General features: G+C 41.2%; 1 protein-coding gene across 2 annotated transcripts in view; it reads left to right on the top strand.

The window, feature by feature from the left end:
* Positions 1–17,197, top strand: part of CPT1A (carnitine palmitoyltransferase 1A) — a 60,101-nt gene extending 42,904 nt beyond the window's left edge. For both annotated transcript variants that reach the window (XM_073658033.1, XM_073658032.1), the window contains exons 11-19: positions 1,901–2,089; positions 3,459–3,564; positions 3,896–4,012; positions 7,590–7,754; positions 7,899–8,033; positions 10,486–10,638; positions 12,931–13,044; positions 13,279–13,371; positions 16,239–17,197. In XM_073658033.1, the coding sequence (XP_073514134.1) occupies positions 1,901–2,089; positions 3,459–3,564; positions 3,896–4,012; positions 7,590–7,754; positions 7,899–8,033; positions 10,486–10,638; positions 12,931–13,044; positions 13,279–13,371; positions 16,239–16,337 (1,171 nt within the window). In that variant the 3' untranslated portion in view covers positions 16,338–17,197. The remainder of the gene's footprint in view (positions 1–1,900; positions 2,090–3,458; positions 3,565–3,895; positions 4,013–7,589; positions 7,755–7,898; positions 8,034–10,485; positions 10,639–12,930; positions 13,045–13,278; positions 13,372–16,238) is intronic.
* Positions 17,198–20,847: the final 3,650 nt, after the last annotated feature.

The raw sequence follows: 20,847 nt of genomic DNA, 5'->3' as shown, positions 1-20,847 counted from the left end.
AGACGTACTGAACCATAAGACGCACCCCAAATATTTGGGAGGAAAAAAAATATTTTAAATAAAATGGTGGTGCGTCTTAGTCCGATTTTACGGTAGCTTACCGGGGTGGAGTGGGGTTACAAGAGGCAGGGTCACAGCTGCAGGAGGCCATTGGTGACGACAGGAGTGGGGTGATGCTCCAGGCCCCGGGCTGGGAGTACGGGGTGTCCCGGCGGTGCTAGGCTGTGGGCCCTGGGCTTTCATAAAATGTTGGCGGAGAGCGAAGTCCCCTTCCCATTGATTTCCCTGCGGAGGGCTTCGGGAAAAGACCTCAATCTGCGCATGTGCCGCCGGAGGCGGCAATTTTCCCGAACCCCACAACAGGAAAATCAATGGGAAGGGGACTCCACTCACCGCCGACATTTTATGAAAGCCCAGGGCCCTCAACCTCGCACTGACGGGACGCCCCCTTCTTCCAGCCCAAGCGCCCGCAGCATCGCCCCACTCCAGCCGCTGGCCTCTTGAAGCAGCGACCCTGCCTCCTGTGACCCTGCTCCACCACAGCTAGTATTTGGGGGGGAAAAAGTGCTTCTTATAATCCAAAAAATACGGTATAACTTTTTTGGTATTGCTTATTTAGCTATATTGCCATGTATTTCATCTATTCATAGGCTTTGTGACTTTGCCTTTAGCAACCCTCTTCATGTGTTATCCTTTATCTTTCAATAGGGTCAATAGGGAGATTGTATGCGTCTCCTTCTCTGTTCCGTTTAGGAGATCGATGCGATTTCTTACAAAATGTAATTCCCCTACTTTTTTTTGTTTTTAAGAAATAAATGTTTTTTGTACAAATTAATAGTTTATTACATTATTGTTGGGTATATTGCAAGTCTGATTATTATTTTTATGGGTTTCTGGTGCTGTATATACACCTACTTTCTTCTTTCTCTCCAGACTAATTTCTTGGTGTGTGTGGCACAGAACTCTTAATCATTCTTGCAGTGCCTGTTCATTCTCTTACCATTCTCAGACAATGTTAGATAGCTGTTCAATAGAATAGTACAGTTCATAATGAGTATAGAGAATGCACAACTGGTCTCATTTATCACTTCCAGAAGTAAATTGATCCTCTTTGGGTGAACCAGAGGGACAGAGATTACATTATGTAAAAGTCTTTTACACTGAGCAGAAAAACTGCAAATACATTATTATGGCAATGGGGATAAGGGAGCACAATATTTTGGCTTTTACTGGAGTCTATTTCAATGTTAAAAATGGTAATAGAGATGAGTGACTGTTTTGAGATGAGACTTCCCAAAATATTTGTATTGTGGTTGTCATAATGTGATGTACAAGTCTATAAAGCCAGATTGTGTGTCTGGTGGTAAATCGCCTGTTCCTCGCACTCCAATCCTCCCTGCTGTGCTGTCACACACTATCTGTACAGTTTATTCAGTGTTTTATGAATGAATTTTTCGTCCCACTTGTATAGCTAACCTGTGAGATGCCACATCCTCTCTCTCTCCATATTTGCCACAAAATCTTGGGCTACATTTTCTGCCTCTGCTTTTATGGGGGCTATGATGGTCCCTTCTGATTGGCTGACCTATACCATGTAATGTGATGGCTGCAAGGGATTATGGGGAAGCCAGCTCATCTACATCACAGATTGTCTGCCTTAACTGGCTGATGAATTATTTGCAATATGTAAATTGTTGACAACCATTTCAGGCAATTTGTGCATAGCAAAACACAAATTCTTAGCATTCCTCAAGTTCAGCGGATTCCTAAAGATGTGGCACAAACTTTGAGGTGCATCAAATGAATTTGTTCATCTTTAAATATTAGTTTTGAATTGTTCTGTGGGTGTAGATCGGGCTACAACTGAATAATGACTCTTTAACTTCTTTGTGCCGTGCAGGGTGCCATGGGCCACGGCTCGTAAGGATTACTTTGGAAATGGAAAGAACAAGCTAAGTCTGGATGCAGTTGAGAAAGCGGCTTTCTTTGTGACTCTGGATGAGACTGAGCAAGGATACAACAAAGAAGACCCAGTCACCTCCCTTGACAAATATGCAAAGTCTCTTTTGCATGGAAAATGCTATGACAGGTATTTTGATGGGGAGGTTTTCAGTGAAAACCCATCTATAGATTGATGGGTTACGCATAATGATACTGTAATCTAATAATACACATATGTCTTACTTAGCCAGGTTCAGTCTCTCTGACTAAATTCAAAAATTGGGAAAAGAAGGGTTTTTTGATGTTTGGACGGTTGGTTGCTTAATCAGATGATGCAGGCTGCTACAATGGTGATTATGGAAGATTTTAAAGGGAATCTGTCAGTAAGCTTTTGCTATGTAATCTGAGAGCAGCATGATGTAGGCGCAGTGACCCAGATTTCAGCGATGTGTCACTTACTGGGCTGCTTGGTACAGTTTTGATGGAATCCCTGTTTTCTTTGTTGTAGGTGTATCAGTGCTCGGAATGCTGAGCTGTGTATAACCCCGCCCACACATCTGATTGGCTGCTTTCTGTGTACACTGTACAATTTGCAGGTTAACAGTGTTCTGAAGCTGTGCAGCCGCAGCACTGGAAGCCCCGCTGCCGGGAGGAAATTGGCTTTATTCCTTCTAGCAGGCTCGGGGTTTCAGTCCTACAAGAGCAGCTTCAGTCACTGCTCAGTACATAGTGAGCGGCCGCTGTAACCGCACCCCCGGCACTGACTGACAGCCAGCTTAGCATTGATGCACTCCCGAGTTATGCACCTGGGCACTAGTAATATGCCGGCAATATATGTGCTAAAGAGAGTAAAAGTAGGAAAGTCACTTACACAGAAGGATCTGGGTGTACTTGTAGATCAGACTAAATAACAGCATATAGTGTCTAAGGCCAGCCAGATATTGTCATTATTAAGAGTCATAACTTTGCGGGACAGGGATGTCATACTACCACTGCAATGTTTTAGTTTCCACTATTGCTAGGAAAGTGACACTCCACACAACTTCTTTCAAATATTTTCACACTTTAAATATTTCACAACTATTCTATCTTCATGTATGTAGTTCATTGCTATAAACCTTTCTTATTTCTACACTGTCCTTTTTTTCAAGGTGTTTAGTATTCCATTAATTATATTCTTTAAGGTTTATGGATAAATCCTATCAATAGAACTTGTTATCTTTAATAATCGCATCTAAATAGGGAAAGGGTTCTTTACAGTTAGAGCGGTGTGACTGTGGAATCTGCATATAAAGAGGGCTGGATGCTTTTCTCACAACAGATGACATTGTGGGTTATAAGTAATCTAGCGATTACAGAATGTGTAATTGTTGGAGAAAGGATGAACTTGAAGGACCTGTGTCTTCAACCTATATAACGATGTAACTATATCAATAAGGTGATATGGCACAGTTTCTTTACCAGTGTTTTTATTGCGTGGAGAATACATATTAATAGCAATGTGAAATATGTTTTAGGTGGTTTGACAAAACAATAAGCTTTGTTGTCTTCAAGAATGGAAAGACGGGGATGAACTGTGAGCATTCCTGGGCCGATGCCCCAATTGTGGGCCATCTGTGGGAAGTAAGTTGTGCTTTTTAATTATTATATTGTTGTATGCCATAATAAAGTCTCGTACAATATGAAGATACATTCTTATTGTAATAATCCCAGTCCAGTATAACAATGAAAATTGTGGGTTTTTTTTTTATTGCCGCTACTAATAGCTGTCAGTCAATTCCATTTTACCAGATATTGTTCTATAAAATGTTAAAGCAGTTTGTGTTACTTTACAAACTTTTTTTCTTTACAATTTCAACTGATTATATTAAAAAAAATCCTTAATATCTTTCTAATCTTCTTGACCTCACTGCTAATAGAAATACTGAGTTCACTTGGATTTTCTAATTTGCAGTATGTGATGGCAACTGATAAGTTTGATCTTGGATATGAAGAAGATGGTCATTGTAAGGGAGATGTCAATCCTAGCATTCCTCCTCCAAGCAGACTGCAATGGGAAATCCCAGAAGAGGTAAGCGAGATTGCAAATAAATCATATTATCATATCTTCAAATAATGAGATGTTTTGTTTATGATGACAGTGACCCCATCAGATAGATCTGCCTTCTGAGTCGGATGTTACCAGGAAAATATCCGATCTTTTTCCAGCTTATTATACACCATACTTGCCAGCTCTTCTGGAACATCAGAGGCTCCTCAGGAAAGTGGAAACCTTCTGAGCTTCCAGAAGAGCTGGCAGGTCTCCAGTGACATGTGTATACCTTCTGCAAGGCCAAGCCGCCTTGCCAGGATTTTCTGCGTCATTAAACTTTGCACTGGGATCCCGATGCACATTCATGAGACGGGAATAGGGCATGGATGTGAAATGACTCTTTAAAGGGGACACCGGTGAAAGCACCACACAAGGACCATTTCTCCAAGAAACTTCTGGTACCTTCTACTTGTACACACCACAGTTTGAGAATGTAGGTCCTACACCCCTTCCTACTCTCTACCTCCTGTCATCAATGTAGAGGAGTTTTGAAATTCAGCAACAAAGGGACGTCTGTAGATGAAGCCCTCATTTATGAAGTACATGAAGAGTGGGCACTACTTTGGAGACTGAAAACAATTACTGTATGGGCCAGATGTTAAATGTAACCTGCATGCTTAACTCTGTAAGAAAACCAGCAATAAATGTGCAGTCTCTTGGTCGGGTTACCAGAGCGTTACCTGCTGGCTATTCAAAATAATGAGCCAAAGAGAGCAGATATTACAGTTTGTAGCTCCTCTCTGCTCTAGCTAATTGATAGAGGTGATCCTAAATTAAAGAAAAAGTCTACACAACCATGTCAAAATGCCAGGTTTTTGCCATGTAAAAGAAATCCTGCCAAGAATAATCATTTCAGAACTTATTCCACCTTTACTATTAACTATATTCTGTACAAATTAATTGAAAAACAAACTAAAAAATTTTAGGTGGAAAAATAAAAATAAAGAACTAAAATAATGCGGATGTTTAAAGGAGGATGCACATCCTAAAACGAATATTTTTATTGAAGCACCCCTTGAATTGCTGACAGCATTCTATCTTTTTGGGTAGGAATCTATCATCATGACACATCTAGAATTGGCAATCTTTGCCCACTCTTCCTTGCAATAGCTCCAAATCTGTCAGATTATAAGAGCATCTTCTGTGTACACTGCCCTCTTCAGGTCACACACAGATTTTCTTTTGGGTTCAGGTCTGGACTCTGGCTGGGTCATTCTAAGGCTATGTGCCCACGATGCAGAAATGAAGCAGAAAATTTCTGCATCTCCCTGGCAGAAAAAACGCATGCAGATTGTGCATGCGTTTTCCTGCAGAATACATGCGGATCCACATGCGGATTCACATGCGTTTCCGCATGCAGATTGACAAGCGCTTTCCAGGCGATAGCATCACTTGGAAAGTGCTTGACAACTAGGTCACACTGTATAAATCCATGCAAACGGCATGGATTTATACAGTGTGAACCGTAAAAATTAAAACAAATAAAGCTATACTCACCCCCGAGACCCCGGCGTGGCTGCAGCGCTGCTTCCTGTCTGGTTCCCGGCTGCCAGCATATCGCGAGACAGAGCGGTGAAGGGCCTGCGGTCACATGACTGTGACGTCACCGCAGGTCCTTCAGCGCTGCTGGCATTCAGAGAGAAGCCTTCGGAAAGGTGAGTATAAACTTTATTTGTTATTTTATTCTTTTTTTACAGGTACAATGGTACCCAGGTCTGGATGAGAGTCTCCTCTCCTCCAGAACTGGGTACCATCCGCACATAGAGACGCATAGAAGCCGCTTGTAAAAATGTACAGTCGCGGTTTCTGTGCGTCTCAATGCAAGTCAATGGCGGGAGTTCCGCTGCGCTTCCGCAAAATTAAATGACATGCTGCGGATTTTTGTACGCAGCATAAACGCTGCGGAAAAATCCGCAGCATGTGCATAGAACATGCGGAATCCCCTTGGGGACCGTGGGGTGCGGATTACCTAGCGTTTAACAAGCCTTTACGCTGCGGAAAATCCGCAGCAAAAACGCTTGTAATCCGCAACGTGGGCACGCAGCCTAAAACTTTAATCTTCTCATAGCAAAGCTATTCTTTTGTTGATTTGGAGGTATGCTTAGGGTTGTTGTCATGCTGACAGGTGAAATTCATCTTCAGCTTTTTAATAGAGGTCTGAAGGTCTAGATTCCAAACTGACTGAAATTTGGAACTTTCCATAATTTCCCCAACCTTGACTAAAGCCCCAATGCCATCTGCCAAAAAAGCCCCAAATCATAAAGCTGCCTCCAACATGCTTCACTGTGGGGATAATGTTCTTTTACTGATGCGCAGTGTTGGCTTTGCACCAAACATACCCTTTGGCATTATAGCCAAAAAGATCAACCTTGGTCTTATCAGACCATAAGACGTTTTCCCACATGCTTTTGGCAGACTTGATGAAGGTTTTGGAGAAACCTAGCCAGGCTTGGATATTTTTCTCTATAAGAAAAGGCTTCCATCTTACTACCCTACCCCCACAGGCCAGACATATGAGGAATACGGGAGATTGTCACATGCAGTACATAATCAATACTTGCCAGAAATTACTGCACCTTCTTGCATTAGGCCTCTTGGCAACCTCCTGGACAAATTTTCTTCTTTTCTTTTCATTACTTTTTGAAGGACGTAATGTTACTGTTGTGCCAATTGTAAGTGAAATCTTGATGACATCTTCATTTATCTAATCAAATCATCTAAATGCCTTGGAATTTTTTTTTTCTTACTCTTCTCCTGACAACTTTTTACAAGGATATCCCTCTGCTGTGTTGTAAGCTGTTTAGACCATGGTTTTTGCTGTATATTGTATCTAAGAAAATGTTAGAAAAATTCTAATCGAACAGCTAAATTTTTTATGCGGTTAATCAAAATCACTTTAAACGTTGGCAGCCATGTACTGACTACTATTTAACACGTAAGATTTAGTGTGATTGGTTAATTCTGAACACAACCACATCCCCAATTATATGAGGATTTTTACACTTATGCAACCACATTGTGTTATCTTTGTTTTTATTTCTTCCTTCAAAATGATTTTACTTTTTCTCAATGGATTTGTACAGATTATAGGTGACTTGGAGGGGGAAAAAGTTCTGAAATGTTCTTCTTGATGTGATTATATATTTTTTTTACATGAGAAGAACCTGGCATTTTAACAGGGGTGTGTAGAGTTTAATATCCACTGTATGTGGAAGTAGTCCTAAATATACAAATGTTCATTTTTTTTTCTTTTAAATTTAGAATTCTGCAATAGGGGATTTAATAAAAAAAGGGTCTTCAGATTACCAAATTGGAGGGTTGTCTCACCCCAGAGAACCACTTTTTAATTGGCACATTTCTAGCTACCAAACAGCTGATCTGTTGCTAAGAACTAGTTTCTTGTGGATTGACAGCTACATATTCCATAAAGGAAGGTGCCAAAAAGTTACTTAATCGCTTGTGTTTTTTTTATTTTTCAGAAATGTCTTTGTATTTCTTGTACTGCAGACAGTTACTGTTCCTTGGCTCACACTTTCCCCCATGTTTACTTTTCTAGTGCCAAAATGTGATTGAGAGTTCCTTGACTGTTGCCAATGCCCTTGCAGATGATGTTGACTTTCATTCATTCCCTTTCGATGCTTTTGGCAAAGGTCTCATCAAGAAAACTGAAACAAGTCCGGATGCCCTTGTTCAGCTGGCACTCCAGCTGGCACACTTCCGGGTAAGTTGTGCCTCTACTGACATGCAACGATCTCATGTGACCATATGTTATCAAATTAATTAAGATTATAGCTATTAGACACAATTGTGAGTGGTCTCCTTCATCTTTAGAACTAATGATTTATAGTTTCATATTTTAATTTAGGATAAAGGAAAATTCTGTCTGACATACGAGGCCTCCATGACCAGATTGTTCAGAGAAGGCAGAACCGAGACTGTACGCTCATGTACTGTGGAGTCCAGTGAATTTGCCCTGGCTATGTCAAATCCCAAAGTAAATGTGAGTATTTATTTAAAAGGTGTTTTTTCACATTCTAATAGAGTATTTCGTTTTATCATCTTTTTCTATATTGCTTTTTGCTTTTAAGTTTTTTTTTTTTTTTTTTTTTTTTTTTTATATAGTAGTATAGAAATGGCGCCTGATTATTCCAAAGGTTGTGCCTGATTATTGCAGCTCAGCGCTTTCCCTTCCAGCGGTGCACCAACTTTTCTGAAGTGCCGTGCTTTTTTCTTTGATTTTGCAGCTCAGACTTTTTCTACACTGAACAAAAATATAAACACCACACTTTGGTTTTTGCTCTCATTTTTCATGAGTTGAACTCAAAAGATCTAAGACTTTTTCGATGTACACAAAAGGTCTTTTTCTCTCATATATTGATCACAAATTTGTCTAAATCTGTGTTGGTGATCACTTCACCTGAGCCGAGATCATCCATCCACCTCACATGAGTGGCATCTCCAGATGCTGATTAGACACATGATTATTGCAGTGTCTTAGGCTGGCCACAATAAAAGACCCCTCTAAAATGCGCAGTTTATCGCACAGCACAATGTCACAGATGTCGCAAATTTTGAGGGAGCGTGTAACTGGCATGCTGACTGCAGGAATGGCCACAAGAGCTGCTGTCCGTGAACTGAATGTTCATTCCTCTACCATACGCCTTCTCCAAAGGTGTTTCAGAGAATTTGGCAATATATCCAACCGGCCTCACAACTGCAGACCACGTGTAACCACATCAACCCAGGACCTCAACATCCACAATCTTCACCTCCAAGATTGTCTGAGACCGGCCACCCGGACAGCTGTGGGAAAAATTGGTTTGGAAAACCACAGAATTTCTACACAAACGGTCGGAAACTGTCTCAGGGAAGCTCCTCTGCAGCTAATACTCCTCATGGGGGGCTCCACCTGATTGCACCTAATCGTCCTCATGTGGGTCTCCACCTGACTGCAGCTAATCGTCCTCATCGGTGTCTCCACCTGACTGCAGCTAATTGTCCTCATCGGGGGGGTCTCCACCTGACTGCAGCTAATTGTCCTCATCGGGGGGTCTCCACCTGACTGCAGCTAATTGTCCTCATCGGGGGGGTCTCCAGCTGACTGCAGCCAATTGTCCTCATCGGGGGGTCTCCACCTGACTGCAGCTAATTGTCCTCATCCGGGGGGTCTCCACCTGACTGCAGCTAATTGTCCTCATCGGGGGGTCTCCACCTGACTGCAGCTAATTGTCCTCATCGGGGGGTCTCCACCTGACTGCAGCTAATTGTCCTCATCGGGGGGTCTCCACCTGACTGCAGCTAATTGTCCTCATCGGGGGGTCTCCACCTGACTGCAGCTAATTGTCCTCATTCAGGTCTCCACCTGGTTTTTGCTCCCTTTTTTCATTTGCTGAACTCAGTGTTGTGTTTATATTCTTGTTCAGTGTATATAATAGAGCCAAGTTGCAATACAAGATACGGCTCATGGACAAGTGCTGCTGTTTCTGAGGAGAAAAAGACAAACGTTTATTCTGATCTCCATCAACCCTTATAAAGCAGTTCTACTAAAGACTATGGACACTTTTTGACATTAAAAAAAAAGATTAAAAAAACTTGGATACAGATGCTTTCCCCACTGTCCACATTGTGGAGATCTGTAAACCACCCCGCCCTTTTGGCTATCTTTATGAGAAACTAGAGCAGAAAGAGGCCTTGAACTGAACAGGAGCTCTGACTGAATGCTCTCTGTTTTAGCAGGCAACTCTGTTAAATTCCTCCACTACTCGGACAAACCCTCCCAATCGCCATATTCTCCCATGTAAAATAATAAACAGCCTGCATTCCCCTCTGGTAGCGATGTCATTCCAGCGACTACTGCGCCGGTACACCTATTATGTCACATGAGCACTGCAGCCAATTGGCGGATGCTAATTAGCCACCTCAATCTTGCTTTTTTCCAAAGAAACTGAAATCTGTATGAAGTTGGAGAGCAGAAGCAGCTCTCGCCTTTTCTGAATGTTAGTTACGTCTGGAGGAAGAAAGTGATGAAGTCTATTAGCAGACGCTTCAGGGCTCACTTGACATATTAATGTCACAGGAGATCCGACGCCAACATTGCTGGAACAGTGCCGGCACCAGAGGAGAGAACACACTTATTTTATGTGGGGGGATATGGTGATTTAGAAGGGGTTGTCTGAGTAGTGGACAATCCCTTTTAAGGACTTGCATGCACTCTTCAGCAGCAAAATGATAGAAAACAGAGACCATCTGAAAAGTTGCTTAATTTTGCATTTTGGAAGGGAATGTTGAAAAAAACATGTACATAGCTTTTAATAATTTTCTGTCTGAATTTTGGATATGCGCATATTCAAATCACAGTGGTTTTATGTCCATACTTTGAAAATTACTGTCATGTGTGATTTATGACTACTCTACTCGCGTCCATGAATCATGACTTCTCTTCATATTTACAGAATGAAACCAGAGTTAAGCTATTCAAGGCCGCAGCAGAGAAGCATCAGCAGATGTACCGCCTGGCCATGACGGGGGCTGGAATTGATCGTCACCTCTTCTGTCTTTATGTTGTGTCCAAGTATCTGGGAGTGGACTCTGCTTTCCTTAAAGAAGTAAGAAAAGACAAGACGACAAGAAAATGAGGGTGTAGATCTGAAGCCTCTGTCACTCTAGCTCTATTCCCCACTCATCACCAGCTTCTGTTTGAATGACCTATCCTATGCCTGAAGTAACACACCATAAATGCGGTCAGTCAAACAGGAAGATGCTGCAGCGCTGGGCAGGGAATAGAGCTGGAGTGACAGAGGCTTCAGATCTACAGTACAGACCAAAAGTTTGGACACACCTTCTCATTTAAAGATTTTTCTGTATTTTCATGACTATGAAAATTGTACATTCACACTGAAGGCATCAAAACTATGAATTAACACATGTGGAATTATATAGTTAACAAAAAAGTGTGAAACAACTGAAAATATGTCTTATATTCTAGGTTCTTCAAAGTAGCCACCTTTTGCTTTCTCTTGGCATTCTCTTGATGAGCTTCAAGAGGTAGTCACCGGAAATGGTCTTCCAACAATCTTGAAGGAGTTCCCAGAGATGCTTAGCACTTGTTGGCCCTTTTGCCTTCACTCTGCAGTCCAGCTCACCCCAAACCATCTCGATTGGGTTCAGGTCTGGTGACTGTGGAGGCCAGGTCATCCAGCGTAGCACCCCATCACTCTCCTTCTTGGTCAATTTGCCCTTACACAGCCTGGAGGTGTGTTTGGGGTCATTGTCCTGTTGAAAAATAAATGATGGTCCAACTAAACGCAAACCAGGTGGAATAGCATGCCGCTGCAAGATGCTGTGGTAGCCATGCTGGTTCAGTATGCCTTCAATTTTGAATAAATCCCCAACAGTGTCACCAACAAAGCACCCCCACACCATCACACCTCCTCCTCCTCCATGCTTCACGGTGGGAACCAGGCATGTAGAGTCCATCCATTCGCCTTTTCTGCATCGCACAAAGACACGGTGGTTGGAACCAAAGATCTCAAATTTGGACTCATCAGACCAAAGCACAGATTTCCACTGGTCTAATGTCCATTCCTTGTGTTCTTTAGCCCAAACAAGTCTCTTCTGCTTGTTGCCTGTCCTTAACAATGGTTTCCGCGCAGCTATTTTACCATGAAGGCCTGCTGCACAAAGTCTCCTCTTAACAGTTGTTGAAGAGATGTGTCTGCTGCTAGAACTCTGTGTGGCATTGACCCGGTCTCTAATCTGAGCTGCTGTTAACCTGCGATTTCTGAGGCTGGTGACTCCGATAAACTTATCCTCAGAAGCAGAGGTGACTCTTGGTCTTCCTTTCCTGGGGCGGTCCTCATGTGAGCCAGTAGCTTTGTAGCGCTTGATAGTTTTTGCAACTGCACTTGGGGACACTTTCAAAATTTTCCCAATTTTTCGCACTGACTGACCTTCATTTCTTAAAGTAATGATGGCCACTCGTTTTTCTTTACTTAGCTGCTTTTTTCTTGCCATAATACAAATTCTAACAGTCTATTCAGTAGGACTATCAGCTGTGTATACACCAGACTTCAGCACAACACAACTGATGGTCCCAACCCCATTTATAAGGCAAGAAATCCCACTTATTAAACCTGACAGGGCACACCTGTGAAGTGAAAAACATTTCCGGTGACTACCTCTTGAAGCTCATCAAGAGAATGCCAAGAGTGTGCAAAGCAGTCATCAAAGCAAAAGGTGGCTACTTTGAAGAACCTAGAATATAAGACATATTTTCAGTTGTTTCACACTTTTTTGTTAAGTATATAATTCCACGTGTTAATTCATAGTTTTGATGCCTTCAGTGTGAATGTACAATTTTCATAGTCATGAAAATACAGAAAAATCTTTAAATGAGGTGTGTCCAAACTTTTGGTCTGTACTGTACATTTGCAAATAAATTCCAACTCTGATTTCTCAGTAACGAAGGAAAGGTCAGACCATGTAGAGGTATTGCTGGACTTTTCTTTGAAGAGCTACATGAATATATAAATAGTATTGGGGATAATAACCAGCTGACAGATTCCCTTTAATAAGATGAGAAAATCTCCTTAAGTCATGTTCTATGGGGGATTGAAGAGTTAAAATCATCCAATAGTCTAAGAAGCACAAAAACAACTGGGCAGGACAATTCTCCTTTGGAACTGTGTGTCCCTACCATCTGACACTGATTGGACAGTGTTGGCTTGTGCTGCGGACACTTGCCCACCGGTCACACCCAGTTGTCAATTTCTTCCTATACTTTTATTTCTAGGAGGAATAACTGAGGAATAGGACAATGCAGTGTTTTGAGAAAAGTTGGTCCAGGGGTAAATCTCGAGTTCTCAAGAAGTAATGGTGGCACAATTTAATTCCTGCAGGTCCTGTCAGAGCCATGGAGACTGTCAACAAGTCAGACCCCTCAGCAGCAGGTTCACCTTTTCCAACTGGAGAAGTATCCAGAAAATGTCTCAAGTGGTGGCGGCTTTGGGCCTGTAAGTTACATTCATTGATCAACTTTATCTTGAACATCGATATATTTTCTTAACTTGAGAATGAATTATTGAGTTTTTCTTGTTCCTGGAGCATTTCTCTGTGTATTACAACACTTTTTATCTGGCTGGAGACCAGTAACATCTTTGACACTTGTGATACCACAACACAAATGTCTAGGGTCATATAAATACAGTATTTCAAAAGTTTTTCCTAATAAATGGATGTATTTGTAGGTTGCGGATGATGGATATGGTGTTTCCTATATAATTGTTGGCGAAAATCTGATCAATTTCCACATATCGAGCAAATTTTCCAGCCCAGAAACAGTAAGTACAGTGCTTTATAGTTTGTAGATTCCTCTTCTCTCCCTGACATGACATCTTCTTAGTTGATGGATAAGTAGTCACTATGCTGCCTCCTTGGAAGGTCTTGGACATCTCTATTGTAGGGCTGGTTCTTATTTTGATTGGTGCTTTGCTTGTCTAAAAATAATCTTGTAAGACTGCCACTTCTCTTAGGAGCATAAGCAAATATTTTTCTTTATTGGTCACTTTCTTGCCGTCTATCACATTACTGGGAGAGACCTCTTTCTTGCATCTACAGGTCATACTATGAACACATTTGAATCTTCGACCTAGTAGGATCCACTACAACACTTGACCTGTTTTGGCCTCCAACTCAGAGGTTAATATTTAGCTTAATTTAGAATTAAAGGGATGTCCATGCATCTATTTTTGATGACCTTTTCCGAGGATATGTCATCCATATTATATTGATGGAGGTCCGACGTCCGGCACCCCCACTGATCACTTGTTATCAGCGCCAGCGTTGGATTTAAACACAAAGTGGCAATGAGCAGCACGGCACCGTTTCTTGTGTAGCAGCTGATGATGAGAATTGTTAATTGGCTCCTACTCAAGAAAATGAGAACTGATATATGCCGTTCTTGGCGGCCTCTACTACACGTTGGACAGAGACCTTTTTTCAGCTCTGTTCAATTTTTACTTTTGTCACTGCTGGAACTAATAACCGCTGACTGGTGAGGGTGCCAGGCGTCAGACCCCTACCAATTGGATATTAATGATCTATCCTAAGGACTGGTCATCAATATTTCATGGCTGGGCAACACCTTTAAGCTATATGTAATCATACAAAGTCTCCCAGAAGAGAGCGTTTTTTGCAGCCGGTCTTAAACTCTGGCTAATAGAGGAAACCAAGCCCCAATTAGTAATGTCCTTTTACCATAATGACCAGTTATTTCTGTACACTGTTGTTAATTTCTGTTAATGCTTTCCTGGTTCAGTATTCTGACTTTCAGATGCATGGAATATTTCTCTGGCAACAGAGTATAAAAACTGGAATACTTTGACTTAAAGGGAACCTGTCACCAGCTTTTTGCCTTATAAACAATGCCCATCACCTTTTAAAAGCATTTAAACTGGTTCCTACTACCCCTAGGGGCCCCTTCATGCCCTTGAAAAAGTGTTTAATTCATGTCCAGCACTGCATGCAAATTGTAAGGTCTGGTCCAATGGGCGAATCAAGATGGCACTCGGCGTCACCTCGGTCCCATCAGGTGCTGCCACTTTTATGTGAATGGAAGTGGATGATGTCTCAAGTCATCCACATGGTGCTGTAAGTCTCACACCTGCGCAGTAGAACCAGAGAACTGAACAGATGTGCCTCACTATGCCCTACTGAACAGCCAGGGAGCCGGTGATGTAGAAGAGAAGCCGGCGCCTGCGCATTACATCACTACGCTGGTCTCTGGTTCGAATGCATCGGTGCGAGACTTCGAGCACTGTGTGAATGACAGAGACGTCATCAATTTCCATCCAGGTAGAATAGGTGTCGTTTGCAGGGACTGGGGCGGCGCTGAGTGCAATCTGGAATTGCCCACCCGACCGGACCTTGCAATTTGCATACAGCATGGGACATGAAGAAGACACTTTTTTAGGGGCATGCAGGGGCTCCTATGAGGGTATAAAGGGGTTGTAAGAACCTTGCTTACATGCTTTTAAAAGGTGATTGGCACAGCTTAGAAGGCAAAAAACTGCTGACTGCTTCCCTTTAAGCTAATGGCTTATTATACTAATGTCTGATTTTTGTGTGATCAGTTAGCGTGAGGTCTTTGGTCCTGCGTATGGAGCCCTGGGATTAATTAGAGAAAAGCAAAATTCCCCATAGTTTTCTATGGTTTATTCTTGCTCCATTCATACTCGCCCTTATCAAACGTGTATCTTGGCACATTGCTTGGAAGTAACTGTTCTGTTATACAAACTGATATTTTCATACTTTGCGCTTCTAAGTTTAGGTAACATACTTTTATATTCATCAATATATTTACTTGTGATATGTAAAAACTAATAAAGTGGATACTGTGCACCAAAGGACAGTATAAGTCACACATCTCTGCAATAAAATGTGAAACGATCGATCCAATGCAGGACATTGATCAGAGAGAACCAGTTTAAGAGGACCAGTCAGTTCTCTGACAGTGTGCTTGTATTCCCCTTTAAATACCAATCCTAGTTTTTGAGTGGCTCTGCACTGTTCTTTTCCCCTGAAATTCTGGAAATTTCTGAATATATTAACAACCACTCCCCTTTGTCTATATGGTGTATCCGTACAGTTTGATGCTTACTGGGCAACTTGCTGCAACTTTGATGAAATCCGTTTCATCTGCTGCAGATCTACCAGTTCTCTGAATGCTGAGCTCTGTATGACCCCGCCCATGCCACTGATTGGTGTGTACACTATGCATAGGCAGAAATCTACCAATCAGTGGCATGGGCGGGGTCATACAGAGCTCATGACTATGATGTACCACCTGGCAGCAGGTTTACTACTCCTCTAGTGAATATCTCCCGCTGATAAAAGTGCTTTTTTTTTTTTTTTATCAAAACTACAGCAAGCAGCCCAGTAAGTGATACATCACTGGAATTGGGGTCTTTGTCTCTACATTATGCTTCTCTCAGATTAGGTGGCAAAAACTTGGTGATAGATTCCCTCTAACAGGTGTGACCAAGGGGATAGATATGTTTCAGTGTCTAGTAATCTAATAGTCCTCTTTATCCCAGCCATAAATATCTGATAACAGAGAACTTAAAAAGTGTGTGTGTGTGTATAATATATTTTATAATATATATACCATTTTCCATAATTGAAACTATTTATAATTATTTAATTTTAGGATTCTCACCGCTTCGGACAAAACCTCAGACAAGCTATGCTGGAAATTATGGGATTATTCAACATCACTACAAACAACTGTAATAAAGGAAAGAAGTAAAACCTCCGAGGTCACAGAATACAGCAGAAAATATATATTAAAAAGAAAAACTTCCTGGCCCCTTTCCAAGTTTTAAAATGCATATACTACAACAGTCCTGACCGAACGAAGTTTGTAGTTGCTGCTTTTAGTGACTGCAGACACATCCGGGCCCCATCGCCTTCTGCCGGTTTAATAGTTATTTTTATACATTTTTATGTTTCACGGTCTGTGGAACATGTGTGCGTTTTATTTCAGTTGCTGCTGGAGCGTCATTCATAAATGTTACAAGGGCTTGTCATGTCTCGGAGACGTACACCTCGCTGTGTAGCAGCCGTCTCTTAGTTTTATTTTTTTTGTCATTGGACTATTCATTTTTTTTCTTCTCTGTGGGGGAACATTTTTCCTGCGGTATCCATCTTCCCAACATAGGTGTATTTTGCCAATCACTAACCTTGTTCTCTGTGGGCTCACAACTTCATCTGTATACTTGCCGCCAGTCCCAATGTTGGGGGGGAGGGGGACTGTCCTAAGGGTGGAGTCATTGATAATTTACATTAAAATGGGCGTTCCTGGTCCATTTTGGGGGCGTTTCTAGACAGAAGCGTACACACTCTGTAACTTAAGATTCCAGCGTTGGTACATGTGCATCTGCATCCAAATGCTTGATCTCTTATGCTAATTGTTGTACTGTAGGTCTCACAGTAACGAGTCAATAGACCATTTTGCTTTCTGATCTGTATGCAGTGGAAAATATCTTGCTTACATTTTACATGGAGTGAATGTATTTTTGGAGGGAGTCCTGATCTAAGAAAATGTAATTTTACTAGAAGATACTGTAACTAACTTAACCTAGTACTTGAATATACATGCTTATTTTCTGTTCTATGTGAAGCTGCATTTTTTTCCAGTGGGTTCATATTAACACTTAATTACTGGGATAGAACCGAGAATTACACTAATAAAGGTTTAATATTGAGGTGGGTAAGATGATGAAAAATAAAATGGCATCAATAGCATAGTCGTAGCTAAGCTTTCCTTCACGTGGGGCAAAAATTCAGTTCACTAGATCTGTATCTGTGTGGGCTTTTTGGGATCCCCAGGCACCTAGGGTACATGTCCCACCACCACCTCTTAATTTGAAGCCCACTTTCTGCATCATCATAATCATCATGAGAGATATCTTTCTATTCTTGTCCCAATACTATTCATAGCCGCACCACTACATAGAGTTTCCAGTACTGGGGATATGCTATGTACAGTGTCCGTGTTCAGCCACTTCTTAAAACATAATTATTTTTAGATTTAAACATTATCAAGCCACCACCTTGCTCAAGAGTTTCAAACTTACCTTGAAACTTTGAAATGTACTTCAAAGGGGCTGTCAAGTTTAGAAACCCAATTTTTATATATCCTATTATGGTATACGGAGCTAATATTGAGAGGGAGGGGTGCAGGGGTTGCAGTAGCCTCCATGACCAAAAGGTAATTTTAACCAATACAAGAAGACCAATACCATTATAGACCTGTGATAATTGGGGGCCCTGTTGGAGATTTTACATTGGGGACCATAAGCTTCCAAGTTACGCCACTTTTGAGAGTGGTAACAAAGAGCATCCATGATGGACCTGTCCTGCATTACACAGACGACCCATGCATGAATGAGCAAGCACTGTGTAATACTAAATCACCCATTTTTGGCGATGCAGGAAAATTAAACTTGTCTCAAGGTTTCCCCATAGATTAGTCGTTCACAATTGAACATTGTTTGATCAGCTTTTAGGCAAGGCACCCTTCTAGCAAGTAGCGAGCATCCAACATGTAGAAGCCTATTTAATGCTCCACAATGCCTTGTTGGTTTACTCCTGGGTCTAGCCCTCAGTGATGTAAGATTTCCCTAAAATATTTCTCTCAACTCCCCAATGAATTTTCACCTAGACTTCTTTCATTTCAAAGTCAGAATGGAAGAACAGCTATAAGGATTTGAGATCAACACTTTGCCAAAGCCAATCATGATTGTCCAAAATTTATCTTCTTTGTTTCATTGGAGGACACAGGAACCATGGTTTAGTCTACAGCCCCCTGGAGGCAGCAGACTAACCCATGGTTCCTGTGCCAACGAAGATGACGGGTAAGATTTTACAATATCAAAACTCTTCATTAACGTGTCTGAATTTTGAGTGCTGCTCTCCTTGATGAATAAAGTTGTGCTCAAAAGAATGATCAATTCTCTTGGCATCCTGCTATGGCATGTCAAAACTTCTAAAACTGCAGTTACTCTATAAAAGGATAACATTTTAGTGGGAGGTTACTGCGTAGACTTCATATATTACATGTAACCTGTTTCTACGTTTCCTCTTGGAGCAGCCTAAGGTAGGCTGAAATGTATCACTTACCACCATGCAGGAAATCTGGAGCTCTAGATCATTATGGGATGGCTTACTATTTTAATGTTATTGCAATGGCATTGACAAATTTAAGGGTAGACATTTACAAACTTTTTAATAGCTTCAATTTGGATAAAGGAAGACTGGCTGAAACAGAATTCAAAGATAAAATAAAGTTACATTTTAATAAATGGCTGAATACTGACATGCTACTTCTTTCCCCCCTATCGTCATCGTGCAAAAGAATTTGCATGGGGCTTTAGAATAACAGATCCAGGAGTAAAGAGAGACTTCTACCTTGGTCTTAAGGACAACTGGGCCAGTTTTGTTTTTCTATGAAATGTTTCACTTTGCTAGAGATGAATCTTATCCATGTATCTTAAAGATTTTGTTTCTGCAGTTGGGCATTAGATTCCCTTTCCCATCTCCTGTTGGACATTGGAGAGCTTATAACGTTCCAGTGCCTTATGTGTACAAGCTATGTTGGGTGTAAGACATGAATTCATGATCTGTATAAGAATATCCTAGTTCTAGAACATATAGTATATACCATGTTTACTACCAGTGGGATTTCTAGACTGAGGGGTTAAGTAGAAGTAGTGACTCAATGTGCCTCGTTCTCCACATATCACCGATGGTCACGTTCCGGTGTCTTCACTTGACTTAAGACCGGTGTTCATACATTGTACACAGACTCTATCTCATAATAAGAATGCTGACATTTTATAGGAAATGTACCACTTCTGTTAGATTTTGAATGTATTTATAATACACGGTGGTTCGGCTATATTTTACCAATGATGACTGACAGATTTTACGCGTAGATTAAGCTATATAATCAATCCGGTTTGTAGTCCAAGATGAGGGGGGGACACTTCTCAAGACTTCTGCAAGAAAAAGGAAACCTGATTTGTCCATTTTTTCTTTTGCACCTATTTTGACAGATAATTGCTTTTCTTGTTTTTTAGTTTTTTTTTGCCTTTTTTCCATTTGAAAAAGTTGAATGTTTATGATAAAAATGAGCATTTTACATTTTTAAAGGTGCACTTCCTGTTAAATATATGAATGTACATTCTGATCAATGCCTTCACAGCAAATCTCAGCCTTTAAAAGCATTTTCTAGGATTAGGATAACAGTTTACATTTTTTTTTATAGAAATATCATCACTTGTGTCCATAGGCTTGTAGTTTAACACTGTTCAAGCGAATGGGGCTGAGATCCAGATATATCCCATGGACAGGCGTGATGTTATTCCTAGAAAAAAACGCAAAGGTTTTTTTTTCCCTAATATTGAGGACCCTCTTTAATTTATATTGATCATCAAGGATTCCTAGTTTTTTCCAACAATAAAGACATTTTCCATAAATTTCTTTTTGAAATATCTGATTAAAAAAAAAAAAATGATGAGGGATTGGGAATTGCAATATGTGACCGCTGAAAAGCTGTTGTGGGCTGAGCGGATTAATCGTTTGAGACAGATTAGTTGTATAGGATACTTTTCTTCTAGGTTCTCGTAAAACTTTGTCCAACAGCAACCTCTAATAACTCGGCCAAGTGCATGTGTTTTCTATGCAGAGAGGGAGGGATAAGGTTTATGCTAGAGGTGTCTGACTGTGCCCGTCGTCTAGGAGAGCAGAAACTTGGCCATTTGAAATTCATCATGTCTGATCTTTCTCTTTCCTGACATCATCTGACGGCTCGTGCACTCGACCAAGTGGAGAAAGGTGGAGAAACCTTTTTTTTTTTCTCTCCACATCTGATCAGACTGTTTGTTTTTCTTGGATGTGGAGAAAATGGTTGTGTGAACCTACCCTAAGGGGAAGAATCCGCTGGGTCTCCATACACATTAGATGGTTGGCCAAAATTGTTGGGGTCAGTTGGCTCTTCTCCCATCGGAATGGGTCCTTGTCAGTTACATCTGATGAATCTGGTTGTCGGGATGAGTATTCCTAGTAATCAGTCTGCCTCAGATTATGTGGGTTTGTGCTACATTGACCCTAAAGCTCCCCCATACACATTAGATGGCTGTCAAACTAATGTTGATTTAGCTGACCAGTTGGCCGATCATTTTTCTTGCCCAACTATCTGATACACAGGATCGCTCGCTCTTCTGAGTGTTCCTGTGCTCTTTATGTGAAAGAGT

The sequence above is a fragment of the Phyllobates terribilis genome, unplaced genomic scaffold (genome assembly GCF_046119375.1).
Source record: "Phyllobates terribilis strain yellow unplaced genomic scaffold, ASM4611937v1 Scaffold_13__5_contigs__length_258822181, whole genome shotgun sequence".
Classification (NCBI taxonomy): domain Eukaryota; kingdom Metazoa; phylum Chordata; class Amphibia; order Anura; family Dendrobatidae; genus Phyllobates; species Phyllobates terribilis.
Note: the sequence above shows the minus strand (reverse complement) of the source record. Positions and strands in the feature narration are given on the sequence as shown.